Here is a 26,036-nt window from a genome sequence, read left to right as displayed (position 1 = left end):
ACTCACATTCTCATGGTACCGGGTGGGGATTTAGAGCCTTTGGCATCAGATAGAACTGTGTTCATATCAAAGCTCCACACTTTTTCTCTGTGGGACCTGGGCGAGTGACTCACCTCTCTGATCCTCCGTGTTCACATCTATAGAATGGGATAATAATTCCAGCCTTTCGTGGTTCTTGGGAGGAGTAAATGACATACAGCACAAAACTCACTAGAATGTAAGCCCTCTGAGGGCACAACCTAGACTATCCTGCTCGTCACTGTATACTCAGTGCTTAGCACAGTGCCCCGTCTTAAATAAATAAGTGCACTAAGCACAGAAGAAATATTTGCTCAATGGTAGCTACTATCATCACTATTCAGCTGACCTTGGCGATTGCACTCCTGATCCTCTGCCTCCCCCCACATGTGTGATTTTCCCACCAGTCCGGCTCTTATCTCTCCAGTCAATTCCATAACCATGGGCACCACCCCACCCCCGCCCGCCATGTCCTATGCCCACACTCAATTCTAAAATCTCTGCTCAGTTCAAACTTTCACCCTCCCTGCGCTCCTCCCTCCTCTTCCCTTCGGTGGGCACACACAGGGCACCTGCTCCCCTTGTCTCACCTGAGTCTTCGCTTTACCTTTAGTTATGTAGTTCTGCTTACTATTGTAGTTGGGAGCCAGGTACTATTATTTCTCTGTACTCTAATGCCAAGTACATAACACAAGCCGCATAATAAATGTTCACTTGCATGAATGAGTAGATGGACGAATAATGCAAGCTTTTTGGTTATTTCCATTGCCATTTCTAATATCAAACTTGCTCCATTTCCCCCTGCCCCCAACCAACTCTGGATCCCAAACACCCCTGTCTTAGTCAATGGCACCCCAAAATCTCCCCTTATTGGGGCTTGAAATCTCAATGCCATCTTTGTTGGATCTTTAATAACTCATTTATAGGGACCAGGAAAGGCTAGGCCTTGACCTCTGATAATCACTGAAACCATTATTTGACGTCCATCCAACACAGTGCTGATGGAACATGTGGATGGCGCCTTAGTTAAAGCTTTGAGTCGCTGGGAAAATTCCCTTAGAAAGCACAAAAGCCCACAAACTAGAAAACTGTGTTTCGTATATTTGAAATCCTTGGCCTCAGAAGACCGCCTAGATGCACACTTATTCTATTGTACAGCTGTCAGGCTTCCGTAGGCTTCATCCTGTGACTGCGGGGAAGGACAGTGCTGAAGTAGATTCTAATTCATGACAAAATGATACAAAACAATGGCAGGGCTCACTGTCCCCACCCTGCTACAAAACACCCATCACACACACACACACACACACACACACACACACACACACACACACACACGTTATTCCAAGCTCTCAGGTTATTCTGAACACTAGCTCCAGCTGGCTTAGACCAACCATACTGTTTAGAAGCAGAGACTAAACTCCAATTTATGGTGTTTCTTTGTCTCTGTCTCCAGGGCTGAGAGGTAAGAGAATCTGCTTGCAGCCCTTCTATGAGATGTTGCGTCTGGTGGTTTCCTGAGACCTTCTCAGCTGAGCAGGAATGCCGGTGCCCACACCTGTTCTCTTCCTTCTCACAGCTCCCTGACAAGGCTGGCAGAGACTACTTGATTTACCTGAAACCATGGTAGCCAGTGTTTTTAATTATCTTCCTTGCGGCTGGGTGAGGACAGCCATGACGCTGGCAGCGAGCTGAGATTTCTCAGACTTCCGAGCTCCAGGCCTCTAGGGAGAACCGTACGTCTCTCCTGTGCTTCGGTTCACAGCAGGCTGGACAAGCACACATTAACCTGCTTGCACCTCTTTCACTGGTAATTTTAGCAAAGTCTCTAACCCTTGAACTCTGGATATATTTTGAAAAAGTCTCAAATAATGGTGATACCTGTTCTAGGCAGTTGCTACAGATACTTCGTTGCTTTCTTTTCTTCCTCTGTGTCTTTGGCTCCCTACATCCCGATTTCTGACTTCCTGTCAGTTTCTGGCTCCTCTAATTTGGCAGCTTCTCAATCCACCTCCTTTCTGACTCTCTGGACTCTGGCTTTTGGCTCAGCTTCTGTCTCTGAAACCCCCTCCAGCTTTGAAATCTCCTCTGACCTCGGGCAAAGATACTGTGTGGTGTTATCTGACCCAAGCTCCAGCCCCTACAAGAGATTTGGGCTGAATCATCAAGCACTGAAATAGAATTGTGGTCATTTTCCAAAGCAATGTTGGCCCAGATTAGCCCCTGAAATTAAACTTTACGCTATGGATGATTTTAAACCCTGAAAGTAGAGGTGGGTAAACAACATGACACAGTGATAAGGCACGAGCCTTGAAATCAGTCAGGCTAGTTCTAATCTTGAATGCCCTTGGGAGGTATTCAATCCTGCTACCTCCAGGTTCTTAAATGGGGATAATAACATGGACCTCACAGGGATAATATATACAAGGTAACGGGCCAATAGCACACAACAACTGGAAGTTTCTATCATCATCACCACCACTACCACCATCATCACCATCATGACCTTCATCTTCATCATCACTGTCATCCAGACTGGCCTAATACTGCTACCAACTGTGGAGCATGTATCTACTTTATGAAACAGCCTTCTTCTCTAGCTCAAGAGTTACGTTACCAAACCAAATCTTAGATATTCCAGTCTTAGAAAGGCCAGCGTACTAACTAAACCAGCGTACTAACTCACGTTAGTACTGAGTTAGCTCACATATAATTATTGCTACATTACTATTAACTTTTAATATTATGATCATGAATCTCATCTGTCTTTCTAGTAACCAAGAAATGTTTGAACTCTCTCAGCTCCAGGTCATCCACTGTAAGTACACTTTTTTGCTTTTACTGAAGTCACTGATGAAAATGTTGGACTAAGCCAGGATGAGCAGAGAGTCCACCAAAGGCTGCCTTCTAGATTGCCAATGACCAATTTCCCCCCCAACTGATGGCTGTACCTTTTCTGTCTCTGCCCCTCTGTTTTAGCCCTTGGTCCTGTTACAGATCTCTAGTTCCCAGCCTTAGAGTTCAGCCACAGTGATGCTCTCTCTCAGCTGTCAATCTATACATGTCACCCTAACTCCCTGGAGGGCCTGACTTGTTTTCTGCCTGAAGAACACACACTCATTTCTTGGCACCCAGCCTAAATGCCACTTCCTCTGTGAAGTGTGACCCAGCTCCCAGGTGTCAGTGGTCACCCCTGGGTGCTACTTCAAAGCATACAGGAGCTTTCATCCTTCCCATTTGACCCTGACCAGGTTATGCCTTACTTAATGCTTTAATCCAAATTATATTCGCAGTGATAAATTTCCATCCAGAAATTTTCTGGAGTAAATGTCACTAAGGCAATTTACTAGTCTTGGTCAATTTTCTATATAATGTAATTAAATATATTTCCTTTTATAGTAATTTCCAGTTTTATTTTATTGGACTTATTTTCATTGATGTTAATATTTTTTTGCATTGATTTTACAACTAAGATATGGCTCATCTATGAGTATTTTTTCAATCCACATCACATTTTACATTTACGGTCTCCATCACAGTTTTCCTTTGTGGTTGTGATTTCAACCAAGTTCAGCTTTCTTGAGTCAAATTTTGCAGGTGTAAATTATCTTATTATTCATTTCTTCAATTTTTAATTTTTTTAACGTGCTCATTTTTATTCGTTGCTTTAGTTTGTGTTGATTATCTTTACAATTACTTCTGGTTTGGAATAAAGGATAGTTATTTGCTTTTTAAAAAATATTTTGGAAACATCAAAAGTGCGAGCAGGTTTTCTGGGTTGTGTATTCACTACGGTTGCCATTGGAAGATCAAAGAACACAGAAGTCCCTGAAGTCAACATGGAGGGAGGGTTGAAAGTATCCTGTTTAAGTTCATGACATTTTCTATAATCTTCTATTAGACTAGGGCTGGGAAGATGGTAGGGGGGTGTCTCTCTAGCTGGACTGGGAGCCACTCAAAGGCAGGGTACGTCATTCACCGCTAGTTCCCCAGTACCTGGCAAGTGGGTGTCAGAAGCCTAAATGAATGAAGAAATGAATGAATGAACCCACTGAAGCTCATGAGACATTTTGTCTTACCGAAGGCCACTATACTATGCCTACCTATGTCAGCCATAATGTCTTCTGAAGCCATCCTTCTTGGGTTCAAATCTCAGCTTTACTATTTACCAGTCACTGGACACAGGGTGAGTTATATCACCTCTCTGTGCTTCAGAATATCCACCTATAAGTGGGGATAATAAAAATACCTGAATTATAAGATTGGTGCAAGGATTAAGTGAGTTAATACAAGTAAAGTACTAACTCACGTTAGTACTGAGTTAGCTCACATATAATTATTGCTACATTACTATTGACTTTTAATATTATGATCATGAATCTCATCTGTCTTTCTAGTAATACAGAGAGGTGGTCATGCCTTGAACATGTCCTATTATAGGCAGCTCACTATCCCATTAGGCATCCCTTCCTTTTTTTAATGGTTCTAATATTCGTTTCGTATATTGAATTGGTAACTACATCTATTATAGCTTCCACCCCACTGTTCATAGCTCTGACCTTATGAGATGTACAGAATGTTTTCTCTTATATTTGACTGGCCTTCAAATTCAAAACCTGTTCATTGAGCACATACTACGTTCCAAGCATTAGTATAAATATGAAGTCGCCATAAGTCCTGAAGTAAAGTACTTTAAAGTCTAACCAGGAAAGAAGAGGGGAAAACGGTATTTGTGTCTCTCATAGATCTTTTCCTGCTTTGAATTGAAGAGCTCCATGATACATGATGGGCAAGTCAGAATCCAACTTACAAACATAATATAACTTAAAAACATTCATAAGTTTGGATTTACAAACGCAGCATAAAGGCATTGTAATTAAAATTGTGAGATATTAGTACATGAATACACCAGCAGATCAATGCAACCAGAATAGAAAATTCAGAAACAACCCAAATATGTACAGCAATTTAGTATTTGATAAAGGTAGTGTTACAAACCAGTGAGAAAAAAGATATTATTTTAAATAGAAGGTGTTAGGATTACTGGATGGCCATATAGAAAAATTAGACATTGGGTCTATTCCTTACACCATACATCAGAATTAATTCTGAATGAATCAAAGATTAAAATGTAAAAAATACATAATCATGTAAGTATTAGAAGAAAACATAACCTGATGGTGGGTAAACTTCTTTATTACTAAATTCTGGAAGCAAGAAGGAAAAAAACTGATACACTTGCTTACAAAAACAAAAAAAGAAAAAGGCTTTGCATGGCAAAAATACACTAGAAGAAAAATCAAAAGACAAGTAACAAACTGGGAGAAAATATTTGCAATGTATATGATAGGCAAATTACCATCCCTAATGTTAAAGAGGTTCTAAAAATAGAGAAAAGACTAACAATGCTATAGGAAAATGGGCCAAAGATATGAAAAGCTCATGAAAAATGAAATGCAAATGGACTTAATCACATGAAAAGCTGTTCAACCTAGCTCTTAATAAGAGAAATGCAAATTAAAACTTCTCTGAAAGCCATTTTTCATCTGCCAGATTGACAAAACCTAAATATTTCACAACATACTTTGTTGGTTGGCTGTGAGAAAACAGGCCCCTGCATCACTCCTAGTGGGAAAAGTACTACCCCTCCAGAGGGATATTTCATGATGTTTAGCAAAATTACACATGCATTTGCCCATTGACCTCACAATTCCACTTTTAGGGATCTATTCAAATGATAACCCCGTAACAATGTGAAAAAAACATATGCACAAGACTATTAATTACAGCACGAGGCCCTCCAAAGGAAACTGGTAGAATAAACTATAGAATGGTCGTGCACTGGAGTACTATGAAGCTATAAAAAAGCAATGAGAAACATCTGTATGTTATTATAAAGTGATCTTCAGAAAAAAATATAGTGAATAAAACAAGATACTGAAAAGTGTGCACAGTATACTATCGTTTGTCTAAGAAAGAGAAAATGTGAATATATATATATATATATATACCTATTTCCTTACACAGTCATGCTGTACTTAACAATGTTCTGAGAATGTCATGTTTTTAGGTGACGTCATCATTATGTGAACATCACACACTAGATGGTATAGCCTACTACGCACCAAGGATGTATGGTATATCGCTTACTGCTCCTGGGCTCCAAGAATGTACAGCATGTTACTGTACAAAACACAAGATTAAATCCGGCACAAGAGAAAATGATGCCATCAGGAGATGAAGTAAACGTGAGATGTATGAGGCTGATGCCGGTGTAACACAGCGTATTGTTTTACAGAAAACTTTCCTTTTATAAATTTGAAAGAGTATACTCTAAGATAATGATATAAAGTATATTAATAGTATAGCAAACACATAAACCGGTAACATAGCTATTGTCATCATTAAGTATTACATACTGTACAGAATTGTATGTGCTATACTTTTATACAGCTGGCAGCACAGTAGGCTTGTTTACCCCAGCATCACCACAAACACGTGAGCTATGACATTACGACTGCTACATCACCACGCTATAGAAATTTTCAGTTCCATTATAACCTTACAGAACCACCATCACATATGTGGCCCATCACTGACCAAAATGCCATTGTGCAGTGCAGCACGACAATAGTGTTTTAAAGTATAAAGTAAAACAAACAAAAACACAAAATATTTTTTTGAGGCAGTGAGGAAACGGGATGAAGAGGGCAGTGACAGAAGGTAGAGTTTTCTGGATAATTTTCTTTTGTAGATTTTACTTTGGAATTATATTAAGTATTTAATGATTATTAAACTTAAATATGAAAAAAATCTATTCCTAAAAATCAAAAGCAAAATGAAACAAATGCACTTGTTTATGAGGTTGGTGGTATAACGTCACACAGAGAGGAATTATTCTAGACAACTTTCAATCACAGTAATTTTGACGTTCATCTCTAGATGAATATAACCTGAAGATAAAAATAAATGCAAAAAATATTAAACTTTCTAGTAATCACGGCGTTGCTGGTGGTGTTGTTCTTAGCATTCTGAGACAGTTGTGTGTATACTGGGGAATAAAATAAACAAGTAATTATCTTGGTATCATTAAGAACTAGAATTTTTGGCATGGGAGAAAGGAAAGATAAATGTAAGATTGATAAGGTTCAGTAAAAACCCTGTAGGTTCTAAATTTGAATCAGAGAGATCATCAAAAATGCCTAGAGTATTTTATCTCTGCAAAGATAATAATTTCTAGCTCTGACAACTGAAAGACCTAGAAACCTGGATCAACTCCGTAGCAATGAGCATCCCTAGTGCCCACACTGGTCACTAAAAGAAAGCCAGGTTCCTTAGGAAAATGGTGGATCACAGGTCTGGAGCCAGGAAATGTACAGATGAGCCAGGAACATCCCTGATGGCAAGGAAGCCATCAAAGTAGTGAAAGGACTCAGGAACAAATGTCCATAGGCTGTCAATGGCTAAAGGCAAGAAATATGCAAAACAATAAGGATATTAAATGTAATGAACTAAAATACATCACATATATTTAAATTCATTACGATACTAAAAATGAAATAGTCCCCTTTGGAAGATGGTAGAGAATCAATTCACTATTCTGAAAGCTGTTACAGAATTATTTATTCTGACTTTTCCAAATGAAGTTTGTTGTACTTCTGAGCAACCAAAGAATGGATGAGTCTGAATGTCTCTCTATAAAAGTTATTTCAGTTAATAAATGAGGGAAGAAAAATAAAATGAAAATGTCATCATTTTGCAAATGCTAATGAATTATTGGATCTAGGCAATAATCAGCAATGACTGCTAGCATCACAAATGAGTAGACAGCTAGACATTATGTACTTCATGATGGAAGTACACGAACACTGCCTATGAAATATTCTTGCTACAAAACTGAACCTACATCTCTAGATCTAACTACCAATTTAGAAGAAATATACTGGACAGACGGACATGTTAAATGACATTAGCGGAATGCAAAAATCTAGACTGTGGGTATCTCTACAGGACAAATGGTCTGATCTCTTCAAAAATAAATTAGAAGGAAAAAGAAAGAGATAGAGAAGAAACACAGTAGATAATACACACTTGAAAGGTATATTAACCAATTGGGTCTTGACTCAAGCAAACAAATTATATAACAAAACAACGAATTATGAGAGAATCAGGGAAATGTGAACCCTGAATATTTGATGGTCTTAAGAAATTCTTTCCAATGCTTTTAGGACTGAAAACAGTACTGTGATCATGTTTTCTTAGAAGTCCTTATCTATCTTAGATGCATACTGAAATACTTTTCAATGATATAATATCTGGGATTTGTTTCAAAATAATTGGAGTTGGGGGAGGATTGGTAGGAATAGAGATTAAAATGAAATTGGCCATGAGTCTATAATATTGCAACTGGGTGATGGATGCCAGGGGATTTTATACTATTCTCTCTAAAGAGCTGTTGTTTTTTTAATCCTATTCAGAATATAAAGTACAATACCACAGATACTATATTACTTGTTGTAGAGGACACTTGAACCCAGGTTCCAAATCCCCTTCCTATATTAGGGATCATGTCATGTGTAATTCTTGGGCTGAAAGGAGGCATATACGACCTGTCCAGGTCCCCTGGAGGTTAAGAACGGGCATATAACAAGGTTTAGTCAACAGTGTGCTGTCACTCAGGACTTTGAATCTTGATGAACGTCACCAAGACCCGAGAAATCGTGCTCAGTATCCAGTGGCAGGACATATAACTATGGCAGTAGGGTCAAGGTGCTATCCTAAACAGACTGTTGTTACCACTTGGCTTTGGCGATGGTTCCTGCTGTCTAGTCTCTCTTGGTTTCTGCTTGTTTTCTGAATCTGCTTCTCTAAACTCCTTGTAAATTCTTTGAGATATCCAATGGCCTTCCAATAAACTCCTTTTCTTTTTCAGTTAGCCTAAGTCAGTTTTCTGTGCTTACAATATAGATTCCTGAGTGTTATCCGAATAAAAAGCTCAGTAGGACTATAATAATATAATACATTAAAGCATGTTTTAAAAAATAAAGCACTACATAAACTGTATGGTAGTATATTTATACAACATAAATATCTACATGTATGATAAATACCATCATATGTTTTATACAGTATAGAGCACTTTACAGTGTACAAAGTATTTAAATTGATTTCTCATTATCTTTATTGTTAAAATAATGATTATAATAATGAGATAATAAAGTATGGGAATGAATTAACTTTTTTGGCCCACATAAAATTTTTAATCTTATAACACTATTAGGGTAATACTATCTGGCTTGCCTATAGCATTTGAGTTTTGTGTGCATTCAATAGGGCAATTGTAGGGAAAGAATTCTGAAAATACATATGAAAGGCATTGCCGTTTTTATTTAACTGATATAGAGTGAACCACAGATGAACCTTGTCCAGGGACTAAGAAATCTTTGATACCTGGTGACTGCAGTTTAAGAACTCCACTCCTCCCACTGTGTCCATATACTTTCTTCACTTCCTTCAGCCCTCAGGGCCTGTGGAATAGCCACGGGCATTTTCCCAGGTAGACCTACTAGACCCTCCATGGTTGAGAAAGAAAATTGAAGAGAGGGGATGAAAACTGGTAGACTAGGACAATAGAAAGATGTCAGGGCTTTAGAATAAAGTCACTATCTGAGGTACAGAGAAATCTCAAGTGCAAATGTCTGCTTCATTCAGCTATTAAATAAGGATACCCAGATAAGAACCTTTAATGATTCCTAGGGGACCCAATGGTCAAAGAGTGGACTGAGTCAGCTGGACTTGCTCCTGTCCTAGATATTGCTCAGCGGCACATAGAGGAGAAGGGGCAAAATCCTTCACAGGGTGATGTCTTACACCGAATCAGACCTCGTGATGAGGCTCGGCAAGAGCAGTTAAAAGAGGCAAGACTGAATGAAGTTAGGGCGTGCATGATCACGGTGAGCCAAAATAAAGGTAATCATCGGAGCAGATAGCAAAAGGTCAGTCAGCCTGGAGGATGGAAAGATTGTTTAGGAGGCATTATAATAGCAGTCTATTTTAAAGAGACAGATGATATTAAATGTTCCAAGGTAGAAGCTCTAAAATGCCAAAAAGAAAGCCCAAGTGAGTAAAGCTTAGACCTCCAGATAGGAGTTGCAGGTATGCCCAAGTGGGTGTCCAGCAGAGAGTTCTGTCTGCTAGACAGTTCTCTGGGCTACATTCCAAAGGACACAATCCAGTCGAGAGCCATGTACAGCTAGGACAAATGAAAAGGTGGGGCCCCTTGCATCGGACTGCCTGCCCTGGACACTGTGGGGAGGGCACTGGCACAGTTCTGGTGGCATTCGTTCTCTCCCTCTCCTTCTTCTATGGTTTTCATTCCAGAAAGGTGGACACAACTATTATGTATATTAACGAATTTAATTTCAAGGCATAATAAACAGGCGAGGCTTCCAGATCAGTTTTCCTATGTCAATTCCACATAACCGAGGTGTTGTCTCTTTCAATATCAGAAACTAACAAGTCTTATATTTCCCCCCAAAATCTTTAGATACGTGTATGCACACTCTGTCTTACTGAACAGAGGACACAGGATACAATTCTGACTCTTCTTTATGACTGAGAACTATTATTAAGATAATAATAGTGCTGTAACCCTGGGGATCTGCCTGGATGTTTGATCCTAAAAGAAAGAGTTTCAGGCTGCTGTGCTATTAGTCACTTAGTATCTATTCTATATTCTATGTTCAAATAATTTGCATAAGTTGGGAATATTTTGTTCCTTGAAAGTTTAGCAGTGTTTGATGGTAAAAGCACCTGGTCTTTGTATTTTATTTGTGAGAATATTTAAACTACTAATGCAATTTCTTTCATGGTGATAGAGGATAATTTTGGTTTTTGAATTCTTCCTGTGTCAGTTTTCATAAGCTACATTTTTCTACAAATTTGTTCGTTTCATCTAAGTTTTCAAATCTTGGCATAAACTTGTTCATAACATATTCTTACCTGTTTAGTTTTTGTATCAAATATAGTCATGTCCGTTTTTCCATTATTAATATTGTTGTTTCTCTCTCTCTGTCTCTCTGTCTCTCTCTCTCCTGCTAAAAGTTTGTCAATTTGGTGTCTTTTCAAAGAACCAAGCTTTGGCTTTGTCAGTCCTTTCTAATATTATTTATTTTATTAATTTCTGTTTTTATCTTTCTATTATTTTCATGTACAGTTTTTATTTTGATATTTTTTAACTATAATGCATATTTAGCTGATTAAGTTTCAGCTTTTCTTTCTAAGAATGGGATGCTGTACAATTTCTAAGTGCTACTTTAGCTCCACTTCACATAATGTATATTTATCATTCAGCTTAAAATATTTTCAAATTTCCAGCATAATTTGTTCTTTGACCTATGAGTTATTTAGAAGTGTTTCATGATTTCCAAAAATACGGCTTTTGTCTATCATTTGAGGTTATGGGTCTTTAATTTAATTCCATTGTGGTCAGAGAACATGGTCTATAAGATGTTAATCCCCATCCTCAGATGATGAAATGTGTTGTATCTTGTAGTTATTAGATATACTATATATTATATATATTAATATTAGTATTGAATCCATCAGACACAGGGTACAATTATAATATATATCAATATACATTTTATACTAGTTATCCTGTGCCTGATTGGTTCGGTACTTGAAGACTGGATCAAGTTTGACTGTCCAACGTTTTTGCGGGTGTTTGCTCTTGGTGCTTTCTTTTGCCCTTGTCGGTTTCGTGATTTTTTAGAAATGTGAACTCATATTTCTTGGAACTCTAGCTGTGGGAAATGTGTGGCCTGAGTTAAAGGGTCATTCCCTAGAGAGGATTTGTATACACATTTGCAGATGCCTCAGAACGCCAAAAACTTTAAATTAAATACCACTCTTGAGCTTTTCTGGACCGTAAAGTATTTTGGTTTCAAGTTATAAATCCAAGAGAGGGATTCACAAAGGAGAATTTTCCCTCTTTTCCCAGCACAAGACTGACACAGGAATTCTTCAACCTAACACTGGAGGTGAGAATGGGAGTATTTCTAGCTCATCTTTATATTGAGATAATTGCCTTTTGGAGTTCCAGCTTTATACATACCCCAGCAGGGGTATTTTATTAGACTCTTCCTCTTGGGTAAGCTTTAGCTTCATATCCTGTCCCCTGTACTCTAGGAAACTGAGGAATTATAAGCTTCACATTACCAGGTTCTTCAAATATAATAGACTCAGGCTTTCTCTAGATGCCTACTTTCACTTAGTTTTTGGTCTCTGTATTAGTTTCTTTGGGCTGTTACAATGAAGTACCACGACTTGAATCACCTAAAACAACAGAAATGTATTCTCTCACAGTTTCGGAGGCTAGAAGTTTAAAATCAGGTATTGGCCGTGCTTCTTCCAAAACCTCTATGGCAGATGCCTTCCTTGAAGGAAGGATCCTTCTTTCAGCTTCTGGTCACCCCAGGTGTTCCTTGGCTGGTGGTATCATTAACGCTAATCTCTGCCTCCATCTTCCCTCTGTGTCTGTTTGTGTCCAAATTTTTCTTCTCTTATGAGGATACCCGTCATATTGGATTAGGGCCTACCTTAATCCAGTATTATCTCCTCTTAACCTGACTAAACCTGCACAAGATCCTATTTCCAAATAAGATCATATTCACAGGTACAAGGGGTTAGAACTGCAACATATGTTGAAGGGGACTCAATTCAACCCATGACAGCCCCTAACGATTTGTTAATTCCTTGCAAGCTCTCAAATGCCTTCTTATATATTCTAGCACTTTTACAGCCATCATCTATATAATCTTTCTGTTTTCTATTCAACATCAGCTCTTATTTCTCACTCTTTTCATTTTGCTTGGCCATAGCAGCTCCTTTCCTTTTCCCTCTGAGTTTTAGACTTAAAAATCATATATTTTTTTAAAAAAGCATATTAGAATTGAGTGCAAAATAAGAATAAGGCTTTAAATGGAGACTCAGTAGACATGACTGTGAATAAAATAGAAGAAACTGCTGCATGGACATTGTAATACGTTTTGTTTTTTGGATGCTCTAAGGACTTCTATTCCTAAATCACTGTGGTATACCCATCTAGACTTTCGAATCATAAAGACCGGGGATTTAATCCTTTCTCTGCATCTCATAAGTTGTATGACCTTGAGAACATATGTAAGCTCTTAATTTCACAATTTCCTCATCTGGAAAAAAAGCGATGTTATAATGGCAGCTACTTTTTTAATGGCTAACATAAGCAAAGTGCCTGGCACAAACTCTGGCACCGAGCAGGTACTGAATAATTGTGCAAACAACTCTATTTCTGCATTCCAAATGGGTAAGGACTTTGAATAAGCTGCCTCTGAATAAACGAGGTAAGAAAAGCAATGTCTCATTTTATACACAATCTTATGGAGTAATTCAGGGGAGGCCCTAGATGAGGAAAGTGCATTATTTATGAGATATTAACTCATAAAACAGGAAAAAAAACACTGATAACCACACAAAATGTGAAAATCTATTTTAGAGAGGCTGGGCAGCTCTGTATTCCTTAAAGAGGGCAGCGGAATCCAGGTGAATGAGCCACTTCTCTGCTCTCAGTTCTGCCAGCCACCAGGTCGCTGGGTCCCTGCTTTAAAAGCCACCTTTCATTCAATTCCAATGACACTTCATTTCCATCAAGTGGGAGGGAAGAGATGGAGGGGGGGAAAAGCCAGGCAATGTTTTACACTCTATTTTACATCCGGAACATGAAACCACTCAAAGATTTTTAAAAAGTTTTTGAAAGGCTCATCCAGTACCACACTCCAGGACAACTTTATAATCTAAGCAAGGAAAAGCTGGAACTCCCCTACTACTCTGACTGACTCACGTACAGGTTGGAGGCAGAGTTCACAAATCTAATTCCTTTCTCCGTGCCCAGACATTTTTACCCAGAGAGCATAAGCAACTAGAGGCGGTCCTGTTCACTCAGCCAATTCCTGGCAGCAGCTTCTGGTGAAAAATATTATGTTTGGGGGAGAGTATTTCTCCAGGAGCAGTGCTGAAATTCGATGGTTAGGACGCAAATGGTGAATAAATGACCAGGGTAGGGAGAGCTGGAAAAATGAGGGTGATTATGCAGGCACTGTCTTCCATGAATATATTAGCTCCCAATAAGCCCATGCATTTGACTGCCTCCAAAGCAATTTCTCTGGCTTTCAGTGAATATAGGTGTGGGAAGTGTTTTCTAAGCTCAGCTGAAGAGAACTTGCTCCTGCTGCCAGTCTCCAAAGCCCTAGCGTTAACTCCGGGCGACAGGTCAGGCCCACACCGTGCCCGTCAGGCCACTGCAGGTGTTGTGAGATGCAGGTGCCCAGTCTCGCCTCACAGCAGGGCAAGGGGTGTGCAGGGCCAGCTGACTGCCCAGGAGTGGGCGGGTTAGGAGGTCATAGCTGTACCCAAGCTGGAGTCCTGGAGTGGGAACTGGCTATCAGGAACTGAGATGCCACATACGGACACTAGGGCCACAGCTGCGGGAGGGGATCACCAGTAGAAAGCAGCAGAGGTGGTGTGGTCTGCAGGAGGGCTGGCAATAAGGAGGAACATGTTGGCTGCCATGAATACCAGCATGTATGAGGATTTCTCTAAGGTCTGGCGAGCCTGCAGTGCGTGAGTGTGTCAGGCTGCTGAGAGATCGCCGTGGAGAGGACCGTGGGGACCATTGTAGGGACCAGCCGTAGCTTGAAGGTTGGGGTTTTCATTGGGAACAGGGCCACAACCTGGACAGGTGGGTGGGCTTCCCCCTGGGACGAAGTCCTTCATGGTATCCATCATCACATTCCTGCCAACAACCAGGGGACCTACATGTCCCATTAGATATGGGGGACGGGTTCACTTTGGAGTTATCTTTTCATGGACCCAGGGAAAGGGGCCAGAACCTAGGAAATGTTCCTGCAGGATGAGAAACTAAATGGTGCCAACGGGGGATTCATACCCCACACTGGCAGCTGCAAAGGGCTACCTGTCCTTCGGGGCGGAACAGAAGCGACCTGCAGAGAGTGGGAAGAGGCAGGGATGGGCCTGAGGGTCTGACGAGCATGTGGTGGAGGCAGAAATTAGCACGGGGTGAGCCTGGCTGTGTGTCGCTGTTTATATCCCGTGAGTTTACTTCTCTGTAGCCCTCTTTGACAACGTCTTTAGGAAAGTACCGTGGGCCAGTGTGGAGGACACAGAGAATGTCAGTGTGAGAAGTCTCAAGGGGCGGCGACTCTGAGGTCACCCCCAATGCTGGCGGTCTCTTCCTGGAGCGCACCTCTGCTCTCCCCTGAGCAGCCTATGTTAGGTTTCAACAAAGAGGCTGTTCCCTTGAGTTGGGAGCCCAACTCTCCCATGTCCCCATCTCCGGCAAAAACCATTTCTGAAGTCCTTTTCTTCTCAAAAATTCTGTAGGTCCCACCCGTGTCTTACCCCGTCTGCACTAGCCCATCACGTACACATGGACAAAGGTTAGGGACTAGACATTCAGAATCAGACTGTGACCCTTGACCTTAGACTCCGTCGCCCTTTGGAGAGCTGAGCCACGCCCAATGGATGAGAAACCCTGCTCACCCGGATGCCAAGCTCCACATTCTCGCCTCCATAGACCTCCATGCCTTCATCCAGTAAGCCGATCTCTTGGAAGTACTGGCGGTCCACAATGAAGCAGCCAATGAGGGCCGGGCTCCTGCAGGGGTGCGGGGAGACAGGCCAGTGGTTAGCAGGGGTCCTCATGACGCTGCCAGGGGAGTGAGAACAGTGGTGTCTTCCTACCAGGATGAGCTGGTCCTCTTCCTTCCTTTGCTGCCAGAGCTGGCGTAGACCTCGTTCTCTGACCTCCCAGGTCTACCCTCACCAGCTACTCTAGAGAAGCTATTTCATTAACTGCAGCAGGCAGCTCCTGTCCTGAGACCAACCATCATTCCTGACAGTGCTTTAGTTTCTTTTAGCCCAGAGAAGTGGTACCCAGCCTGCCAGTTTAAACTGAATGTCTGGATCTCTAGCTGCCCTGACCCCTGAGCTCTGAACTGCATAGCCAGTCTCTCTGTTTCTGTCTGGGCACCCATGCCACCTTTCCCTTCCTTCCCCACCTTGGGTTTTGCATGCCAACCTTGGTCCATTTAGAAAGAGGAGCTGGGACTTTGAATAGCATGATAAATAATTTGGATTTTATCTGTAGTTAAAGGAGTGTCAACAAGGAATTTTAGGCAGACAGTAGTATGGACTGCATTTTTAAGAACACTCAGGCAGCTGTGAAATACTTGACTGGAGGAGATTGGGTAGAAACTGAGGACTCTAGCAGGGACGCTTGTTGCTACATCCAGGTGAGAAATAAGGAGGACCGGGACCAGAGCACCAGCAATGACAGAGGCTTTGTTTAAAGACACACTGTTATGTAAAATCAGCAGAACTTCAGGACCAATGAACTCTGCAGGTGAGAGAGAGGGAGGAATCTGGATGCCGCCTGGCTTTATGGCTTGGGTGATGGTGGGGTGGGAGCCACCCATCAGTACAGGGTGTAGAGAAGAAGATGGTTTCAGAAGCAAAAAGCATCCCTGCTGAGCACACTGATCTTAGGGTGCCTGTGAGACAGGAGGGGAAGAGGTCAACCAGGCAGGGCTTAGGTGGATCTTCTGGGTCTGGCATTCGGCAGGGGTCTTAGGCTGGGGCAACACTTCCACAGCAGTAGGTCCAGCAGCTGGGAGGCCTTCCCTTAGTGAGAGTGTGAGTGTGGGGCTCGCAGGCTCTGTGCAGACACCCAGCACGGGACCTCCCACGGAGTGATCCCTATTAGGTGAATCCGCAGGAGCGGGCGGGCGTGGGCTGCTTCTCTGCTGGGAGCATTAATTTATACAAATGACTTTGAATTATTCCACTGCACACTGTTCCCATTTCTAGCCCTCGTGTAGCATCTTATCAGCTGGTGGCTAAAGGATTTGGAGGGAAGAGAAAGAAAAGGAGAAATGAAGACTCCTCACTCAGCGATGAGAAAATCGTTACTCACATGCAAATGACTCATCTTTGAAATTGGAAACTCATTAAGGTGGAGAAACAGCTATTCTGCAGGCCATTTCTCTGAGGAATACTGACTGATGCAGGAGGCTGCTCAGGCAGAGACAGGCAGGCTGGGGTCTCTGCCCCGCCTTTCTCCCAATCACTGCATTTTATTCTGGATGGCTTCACCTTCCATGGACCTCAGGTACCCAGGCTGGTCAAGGCCCATCAACCCACTGCTCCTAAAGCAGACTGAGTTCCTGCTCTGGTAGGGGATGCCCGACCCTGGCCTTGGAGATGGCTGCTATGGGGAAAATCCCCGTTTCTGGCTGTGTCTCTGAGAGAAGTTGCCTGGTCTCTCTGAGCCTCGGATTCTGTATCTATGAAAGAATCACCTATAACATCACAATGATTAAATTAAATGATGTCAAGCTCTTGAAAACCTCTGGGACATAATTGGTACTCGACAGATCATTGAAAAACATGCACTTGCACAATGTGGGAGCCCAGAGAATCCCCTCTCCCTGGTGGAGATTTAAGAACAGCCCAGCAGGTGGGCAGAATGGGACGGCAGCCTTTTCCAGGGCAGTCCTAAAACATCGGGCATGGCAGGTGCTGCTGGACATGCAGGAAGGGGCCTGCCCCATACGACCAAACCCAGACAGGAAGACAGAACCCACGACAGTTACTCTGGGATGGGCACAGGACACCTCGAGCCGCCTATTACTTATTAACCAGCTAGGATATTAAGCGGACCCAATCAGCCTGCAAGTTTTATTGATTTATACCTTGTCTCACCCTCCTTCCCGAATTCGAAATAGCTTACAAGGAAATGTAATATACATTGAACAATACAATAAATATCTGAAAAGACCAAAAGTTCACCACAAAATTGGGGGCCAGTTAGAAAGCATCCTCCTTCACAGTTCTTAAAGTGGACCCACAAAGCAGACTCTGAGCTTCCTGGTGGCTGAGGTGAAAATGAACACACATGGTCTTAAAAATAAGATGTACAGTTCCCATGTGGAAATGTCATACGAAAATCTCAGGGATAGTGAGGCTTTATTTTACTAGCAGTGAATCTGAAAGAAATTTCTCACGTCAGTCTTCTTATAGAGGTCACTTCAGTACGTAGTAAACAACCATCTCAAAGATACACCTTTTGAATGAAATAGAAGATATCTCGGGGCTCTTTTTATAGATTATATCATGCCTGGACAAAGCACTCAAGTACAGCTCCAAGGACACAGGAGCTGAGATGGGTAAGATGAATTTGTATCTTTCTGTGAGGCTGTCTTTATCTACGTGTTTCCCTGAAAATAAGACCTAGCCAGACCATTAGCTCTACTGTGTTTTTTGGAACAAAAATTAACATAAGACCCGGTCTTATTTTACTATAAGACTCGGTCTTATATAACATAATATAAGACCGAGTCTTATATTAATATTTGCTCCAAAAGACACATTAGAACTGATTGTCTGGCTAGGTCTTATTTTCGGGGAAACACGGGAGAGATAAAACCAGGAATATTCTTCCAAAACCTTCCATTGATACAATTTCTCTCAGCCACATTTTTGATAAGAATTAGGTGATGGAAAATTTGAGGTGGAGATGATATTCTCTGTGAAGGATCTAGAATGCAGGTTTACTAAGACCAAGCTGATACATTTAGAGAGGAGCAGAACAGAAGCAGCTACTATCAGCCTTTTGCAAGAACTCTGATTGCATGATAGTGTATTTCTCCCCAGTAGCATTCAACAGCCCTGGGGACAGAATTCAGCCACAATCAGTTCTGAGCTCAGCAGTGGGTGATTAGGGGATGACAACAAGGCATGAAGTCCAGCTGACCTGGGCTTGGGTCCTGGCTGCACTGCCCAGAGCCTTTGGCAGGGCCATGCCCCTTTGTTAGTCTGGTTTTCCTCATCTTGTGAAATAGAGATGACATGATCTCTGTCATGTCACCAGGGCTGTCACCAGGTTATGATAAGGAACAGATGAGACCATGTATGTCTAAGGCCCTTGCACTCAGTAACCTCCAAACAAATACTTAACAACACAAAATTGTGGCAGGGGCCTACCAGATAGGTAACAGAGATCACCGCAGGAAAGCCAGGTGGAGTTCCCTTCTATCCTATTTTAAATATAGTTGTTTTTCTTTTTTTCTTCTGGCAAGGAAAATGTGATCTTAGATAATCATCACTCACTTTCAATTAAATTTTTCATAATCTTTCTCCCTCATGTAATACAAAGCAACATCAGTTTCCAATCTCTTTCATTCCAGGAATGTCCCCTAGGCCACCTTCTGGTGCTGTCTGTGTGTTTTAACAGGCAGGGCTTTGCAGGGAGCATAAAGGTACCTGTGATTAACCAGACAGAAATAAGAGCTGACGGGGATGGCTATTTCAGGAATCCTGACCCATAAAACAGAGGCTGCACAGGGGAGTCATTCCGTTGTCTAGGAAGGTAGCGGCAAAGGCTGAAAGAGTTTAGGATCTTTGAAATGCGGTTTGAAGCCGCTTTTGTCTGAACCTTAAAGGATGAGCCCAAACATCATCAGCCAGGTATCCAAGGTCCCATGTGGTCTGGTCCTGCCTCTCCATCCCTCCAGCCTCATGGGCTGCGCTGCTCCCTCAGGTCCCCCTTCCAGCCCCTTTGAATGTCTCTCGTGCCCATGAACTCACTCTTCACTCCTTCGCATATGGGTACCCCTGCCCCAACCTCACGATCTCCTGCTTGTCCTTAGAAACTAGTGCAAATGCTACGCTCTCTGAAAAGGATTCTCCCCACTTTCCCTGTGGTTTCCACCAGCATGGTAGAACAACTTGCTCTTCCAATTATTTTATTCCAGTTATTTTGTCTGTCTTCTCTAGACTCTAGGATTTTGGGGGTAGAGATCAAGTCTTAACCACTCCGGACCCCCAGCACCTGGCATAGCAGCTGGCATCCAGCATGTGCCCCACAGTGATGTGTATGAATGAGCAACTTCGAGCCTCTGAATGGATTCTGGGGCCCATGGCTCTTTTGAAAGAGATCATTAGAGCCTGTACGTAATAACTGAAGGTCATTTGCAATTCCTTTCCACCACCATCCCGACATCCCATGATGGGGCTGGAGTTTGGGGAATAAGGGCTGGGCTGGGAGGGGAGCCCTTGCCTGGAAGACAAGGCAGAGAAACCCCTGGGTAAGGAAGCTTTACCTGATCGGGGCCGTGGAGTTCTCCAGCTTCCACCAGGACTTGGGGGGGTTTAGGTAGCGGCACCACAGCTCCCAGTCAAAGCCCTGGGCTGCCAGCGGGTACTCTTCTATCTCAAAGTTGTCATACTTGATGTTGTCAAAGGATGGCGAGATGACCCGTTTCCGGTTCTCCTTTATGCGCGTGAGCACGGGTTCAGCCCTGAGGAGAGAGGGAGGCAGAGAGGGGGTTACTGTTTCCAAGCTGGAGAGAAACGTCACAGGGGCAACTAAGCTCCCTCCCCTGCAGAAAGAGGAAGGAACACCTGGCCATCTCCTCCAAGGGAGAGCTGCTCTACCTCTTGGGAAGGAGGCCCTGAAAACCTCCCATCCCCCATGCTTCTGGGCTGGCAAGAGGCCTGACCACTCCTTCAGCACCTCCTGGGCGGAGCTGAGAAATTCTTAGTGCCTTAGATCTTTGTGTCTGCTTGACTTCCCCTTTTTCCACTTTTGGGGAAAAAAAAAAATCAAGGCTTAAGAAAGAAGAAAGAAACAGATCTGAGGTTCCAGGGGAAGCTTTCAACTTGGGCTTTGATTTTGCTGAAATTCTGTGCATTAACCAGGAGAAAAGGACACATGTGATGGCAGAGACTCAGAGCTGAGAGCAAACTTACTTCATGCGGCTTCAGTCCTTCCAGCTGTGCCACCCCCACCCCACGCTGCGCTTGCTTGCGTTCCCCACAGCCCAAGGAGGGGTGGGGGGTCTGGCTTCCAGGCAGCCGGGGGGCCATTATGGGCAGCAGGAGAGTAAAGTGTTTGCAGACCGGAGAGATAAGCTTCTTACTAACAATGCATTTGGTGCATAATTGTTTATTCAAATCAGCTAGAAATAGTAAGTGTCCCTCTCCTCTGCTGGCCATAATCCAGCGAAAATTCTTTTTAAATAGTCACAAATGGCAAGCAGGGACTTCAACTACAAAAACTGGCTGCACTGCGGGCTTAATTCAACCTGTTATGTTAAAGCAGCCCAAATCCAGTGATGCTGTGTGTATACCCTGCTGCTCCTTCCTTCTAAACGGTGCTCCTTACCGCACTCTGGACAGGCAGAGGGTGGTACCTGGAGTCTGGGAAGGAGAGCAGACCTCAGTGCCATCAGGGTGGTACTCAGCCATCCCCAGGGCCTGGGCCTCCTGTGCCCAGGTTCTCTGCAAAGCCACACACAGGGATGTCAGAATCAGGTGCCCCATCCTGCTTGGCTGAAGCCACGCAGCACCTGAGCAGCCCTGACCAGAGAAAGAAAGGTTTTCGAAGACCTAGTTCTCCCAGGAGGGAGAATCTGAGATTCTGTACTACCTCTGGCTTGGCATTTGGGGGAGCCCAGGGCACCTGTGTCCCCTAGAAGACCACATCAGCCAGAGTCACACCTGCTGTCACCATACCCTTTAGATCCTGTGTGTTGAACTGTTGACCCCTGGCCTTTTCCCACCAGGAAGGGCCAGCCCTGTGGCCTAGGTCACTCACACACCCAGATCTCACTTGTTCCCAGAATTCTCTACTTTGTGCAACCATGACTGAGATCCCAGCATGTTTGGCACCTACTTGGGCCAAAGCACCTGGGCCACATTGGGACTCATCCTCCCCTCCTAATGGGCACTTACCAGCCCACATTGAACTCCACGTGGGCATCAAAGAGTGCCACGACGGGGGCCGTGGCCACCCTCCAGCCGCTGACCCTGGAGCGGATGAGCCCTTCCTGCTTGCTGTGGCGCACGATTTTGATGAAGCCCGGCTTCTGGCCGTTCACTTTGTCCACATACTCCGTCAGCTTCTCCTTCAGTTCCTCTGTGAGGGAGAAAATTATCCTTAGCATAATGGAGGCAGGGGACAATCAAAGCATTCACCCTTCTAGGGTGAAATGACGCCCAAGAGAGAAATGTTCCCTTCCCCAGCTCCTCCCTGGTGTTCCCCGGGATGGCCGGAGCACCTCAGTGGAAAAATAGAGGTGAAAGTAGTATTCACTGAACCTAAGCCCAGAACTTGCACAGGATCACACACCTCACACACACTACTTAATCTTCACAAAAGCCCATGGGAAAATGTGGCTCAGAAGTTTATCAACTTGTCCGATGCCATGCGGGTTGGAAGTGGCAGAGTCTGGTTTCAAGCTGGTGTAACGACTGCAAAAGCCACACTCTTCTCATCAGCTCAGGGGTCTCCTTCGTCCCCAGTGCCCTCCACCAGTCCTCCCTGAATCCCCAGAGAAGGTACCATCCGTGAAGACTGTAGTCCAGGACCCACTCTGTCTGCATCTCCATCTTTCCGGGAAGTGTATGACCAGGAGTTATGCCCTGTGAACAGTTGCCATTGGCTGTTGCCTGCTGTGGCTGGGCCTGGCTGGGCATCTGATTCCCCTGCTTCTTTACCACTGGGAACGGAGCCTGCAGCTAGAACAGGGCTCCCTGGCCCTTCGGCTAGTGGGAGCACCGTAGCCATGTTCTGTGTTTTCCACAGCAGCTCAGGCCACAGGCTGGGACCCAAAATGATGACCTCAGTGGGCCACATTCTCCTACCCGCAACCATAGCACCTCCCCAAGAGCTCGATTTCCACTCTGTTTCTGTGTTCTCAATCACCCCTCCTCCCACCTTCTCAACCTGCCTACACCCAGCCCTGGGGCAGAGCCACCTGGGCAGAGCTCTGTCTTTTTCAGAGCACAGTAGGAGCTCCACGTCCCTAGGTTCCCAGTCTGGGGCCTCAGCACACAAGCACCCACTAAGTGTGAGAAAAGGACCTGAGGCAGCCGGCACAGTACCTGACACACAGTGGGCATGCATACCACAAAGAGGAAGTGGTTGGAGCTAACAACGGGGCATTTTAAGTCTGCTTTCCATTAGCGTTATGACACTGAGCCTGTTACTAACTCAGTTCTTGATGTCCATGACAATGTTTGGATGGGGTGAATTTATTTTGCATGTGGGAAGAACATGAATTTGGGGGGGCTAGAGGGTGCACTCTTTATGGGTTGAATTGTGTACCCCTCAAAAGATATGCAGAAGTCTAAACCCCAGTAGCTCAGAATACGGCCTTAATTGGAAATAGAGTCTGCAAGTGCGACCAAGGTAAACTAAGGTCATTAGGCCCTAATCCAATATGACTGATCGATACAGAGTCAGATATGCACAGAAGAAAGACAAATGAGGAGACAGAGAGAGAAAATACCCGCCAAGGAACACCTGAGGTTATCAGAAGCTAGAAGACAGGCGTGGAACAGAACCTTCCCCTGCCACCTTCAGAGGGAGCACAGAACTTGATTTTGAACTGCAGAACTGAGACAATACATTTCTGTTGTTCGAGGCCACCCAGTTTGTGGTTTTGTACTTTGCAGTCTTGGGAAACTAATATGGTTGTCATGAGGATGAAATGGAATTAATGTCTGGAAAAGGCAAGACACAGTAGATGCTAAAAACAAACAAACAAACAAAAAGTTAGCTCTTTGCCTTCTTTCCCTCCCGCCCTCCTTACTTCCAGTTTCTGTCACACTGGATGTTGTAAGGGAGCGGGGAGCTGAGACCGTCCCTGGAAATCCATCTCTGGCTGACCAAGGCCTCTTCATGTGCGCTGGCCCAGGATCACTCTTTCACCCTTCCTGCTCTGCCCTGCTCCTACATTAGAAGTTTCCTGCCCTGCCCACAGATTGCAAGTCGAAAGCAGCAAGGCCATGGGGACCAAGCAGAAGACATAAACGTGTTCAGGGGCTTCATGCCAGGGATGACAAGAGGCCTGGTGGCTGCTGCCAGAATTGGCGTGCCCTCCTAGAGACACTGATTTCAAACATTTTTGCACACGATGCTGGCCAAACAGTCCTGGATGAATGGGTAGGATGTGGCCCCCAGGCTGCTGTTTGTACCCCTGCTTGAGTAATCATCCAGGAGGTGAGGAACTTGCGCATCCAAGGCAGAAACAGTGAAAGGGAGACAGGAGATTCTGGTCCTAGACAGCTCCTAACCTATTCTGTGACCTTGGACAAGTCCCTACAAATCCCAAGACCTCAGAGTTAGGTGGACGGGATTTTAAAGTTAGTGTGGAACCAGTTATGCATCTCAGGTTTGGGTCCCCTTGTCTGTCCTGATGCATGATCATCCTGCCCCTGCAGGGACAGGGGCTCTATGCAGGCCATTCCTCACTGGGCCCCTCCAGCTGTGAGACGTGCTTTTTAATTCTGACCTCCAAATGCCAGGGTCCCTCACTCAGCCTTCCACTCAGTAGTCCAAGCCTCATTGCGTAGCCACACAGGGTAGATCAAGTCCCTCTTACACGTGACAAACACTTAGAGTTGAAGACCCTTCTTCAGTCCTTGAGGATGTCTCTGGGTCAAACGTCTTTAGCTTCTCCTTATATTGCCTCATACCTTGTAAGTTCAAGGTCTTTTATCATGTTGAACTTCCCTCTAAATATGTTAGTTTTTCTCTAACACGCTTAAACTAGGCACCTAGGAATTGGCCTAATAGGACTGGAGTAAAACGGGCTACAGAGAATAACGGGAACTAATCACCTCCCTCATTCTAGAATCTTTGCCCCTATTCACGTAGTTTAAGGTCACATTAACTTTGCCTACTTTTGACTCAAATTGAGCTTATTGGAAACATACACCTACAGGTTCTTTTGACATGGTCCTAAGTCAGGCCTCCTTCATCCCATCTCTTCATGAATGCGTGCATGCGAGTGCACATGCGCGTTTGTGTGTGTGTGTGTGTGTGTGTGTGTGTGTGTGTGAGAGAGAGAGAGAGAGAGAGAGAATGTGTGTGCACGCGTGCTCCTGCATGTATGCTCTGAGCCAAGATGTAGGATCTGACATTGACTCCTCTGTAATTCAATCTTTTTAAGGATTTACACTGTTCCTGCGAATTAAAAATGTTTTATTTTCCTGGATTCTGTTCTCCAATGCCTGCTATCTGGCCCTTCCAAAGGTCCAGCTCCTGCAAGTGATGAGCATTTGGACTTTGCCGGTCAAGTCGTCCTTTCAAATAGTGTCACCCTTAGTCCATGTCTAGGGCTAGTGGGGGCCGTCAGGCGTTCTCACTCCAGCCTGGAGAAAACTAAGTGATGTTTGTGCTGCCACCAGCATGCAGTACGTATCACTGTAGCTGATATGAACACGACCCTGTGATCTTGGATTGCTCAGATGACGGGGGAGGCCCAGGGATGCCGCTGTCTCACAAATGTCAGTAAGTTGGCCAAAAAGTGGCAGAACTCAATATGCCCCGCGCTTACAAGGTTTTCAAGTATGGTTGTCAGTATGGTTGTAAAACATTTATTGGGGCCGGCCCGGTGGCTCAGGCGGTTGGAGCTCCGTGCTCCTGACTCCAAGGGCTGCTGGTTCGATTCCCACATGGGCCAGTGGGCTCTCAACCGCAAGGTTGTTGGTTCCATTCCTCGACTCCCGCAGGGGATGGTGGGCAGTGCCCCCTGCAACTAACAACGGCAACTAGACCTGGAGCTGAGCTTCGCCCTCCACAACTAGGATTGAAAGGACAACAGCTTGACTTGGGAAAAAAAAAGTCCTGGAAGTACACACACTGTTCCCCAATAAAGTCCTGTTCCCCTTCCCCAATAAAATCTTAAAAAGAAAAAAAAAACACATTTATTGTTTCATCACTTCAAAGCCCAGCCCTCATATATCCTTTTTGAAAATGTTACACAGAAAGCCCATAAAGCCTGATATTTGGTCGTGTAGGGGTAAGTGCACAGCGCTTGGACTAAGAACTGGGCTAGTACCCAATGACCCCCCCACAGTCCCAGGGAGGACATACCTGTTCCCCTTCTCTCCTC

The 26,036-nt window shown here is 43.9% G+C and overlaps 1 protein-coding gene across 2 annotated transcripts in view; it reads right to left on the bottom strand.

The window, feature by feature from the left end:
• Window positions 1–26,036, bottom strand: part of GALNT18 (polypeptide N-acetylgalactosaminyltransferase 18) — a 322,119-nt gene that overhangs the window by 69,260 nt on the left and 226,823 nt on the right. For both annotated transcript variants that reach the window (XM_033120405.1, XM_033120406.1), the window contains exons 4-6: window positions 21,868–22,051; window positions 20,235–20,432; window positions 15,616–15,730 (exon numbers count right to left, since the gene is read on the bottom strand). In XM_033120405.1, coding sequence (XP_032976296.1) covers window positions 15,616–15,730; window positions 20,235–20,432; window positions 21,868–22,051 — 497 coding nt within the window. The remainder of the gene's footprint in view (window positions 1–15,615; window positions 15,731–20,234; window positions 20,433–21,867; window positions 22,052–26,036) is intronic.

This window comes from Rhinolophus ferrumequinum, chromosome 11 (genome assembly GCF_004115265.2).
Source record: "Rhinolophus ferrumequinum isolate MPI-CBG mRhiFer1 chromosome 11, mRhiFer1_v1.p, whole genome shotgun sequence".
Lineage (NCBI taxonomy): Eukaryota > Metazoa > Chordata > Mammalia > Chiroptera > Rhinolophidae > Rhinolophus > Rhinolophus ferrumequinum.
Note: the sequence above shows the minus strand (reverse complement) of the source record. Positions and strands in the feature narration are given on the sequence as shown.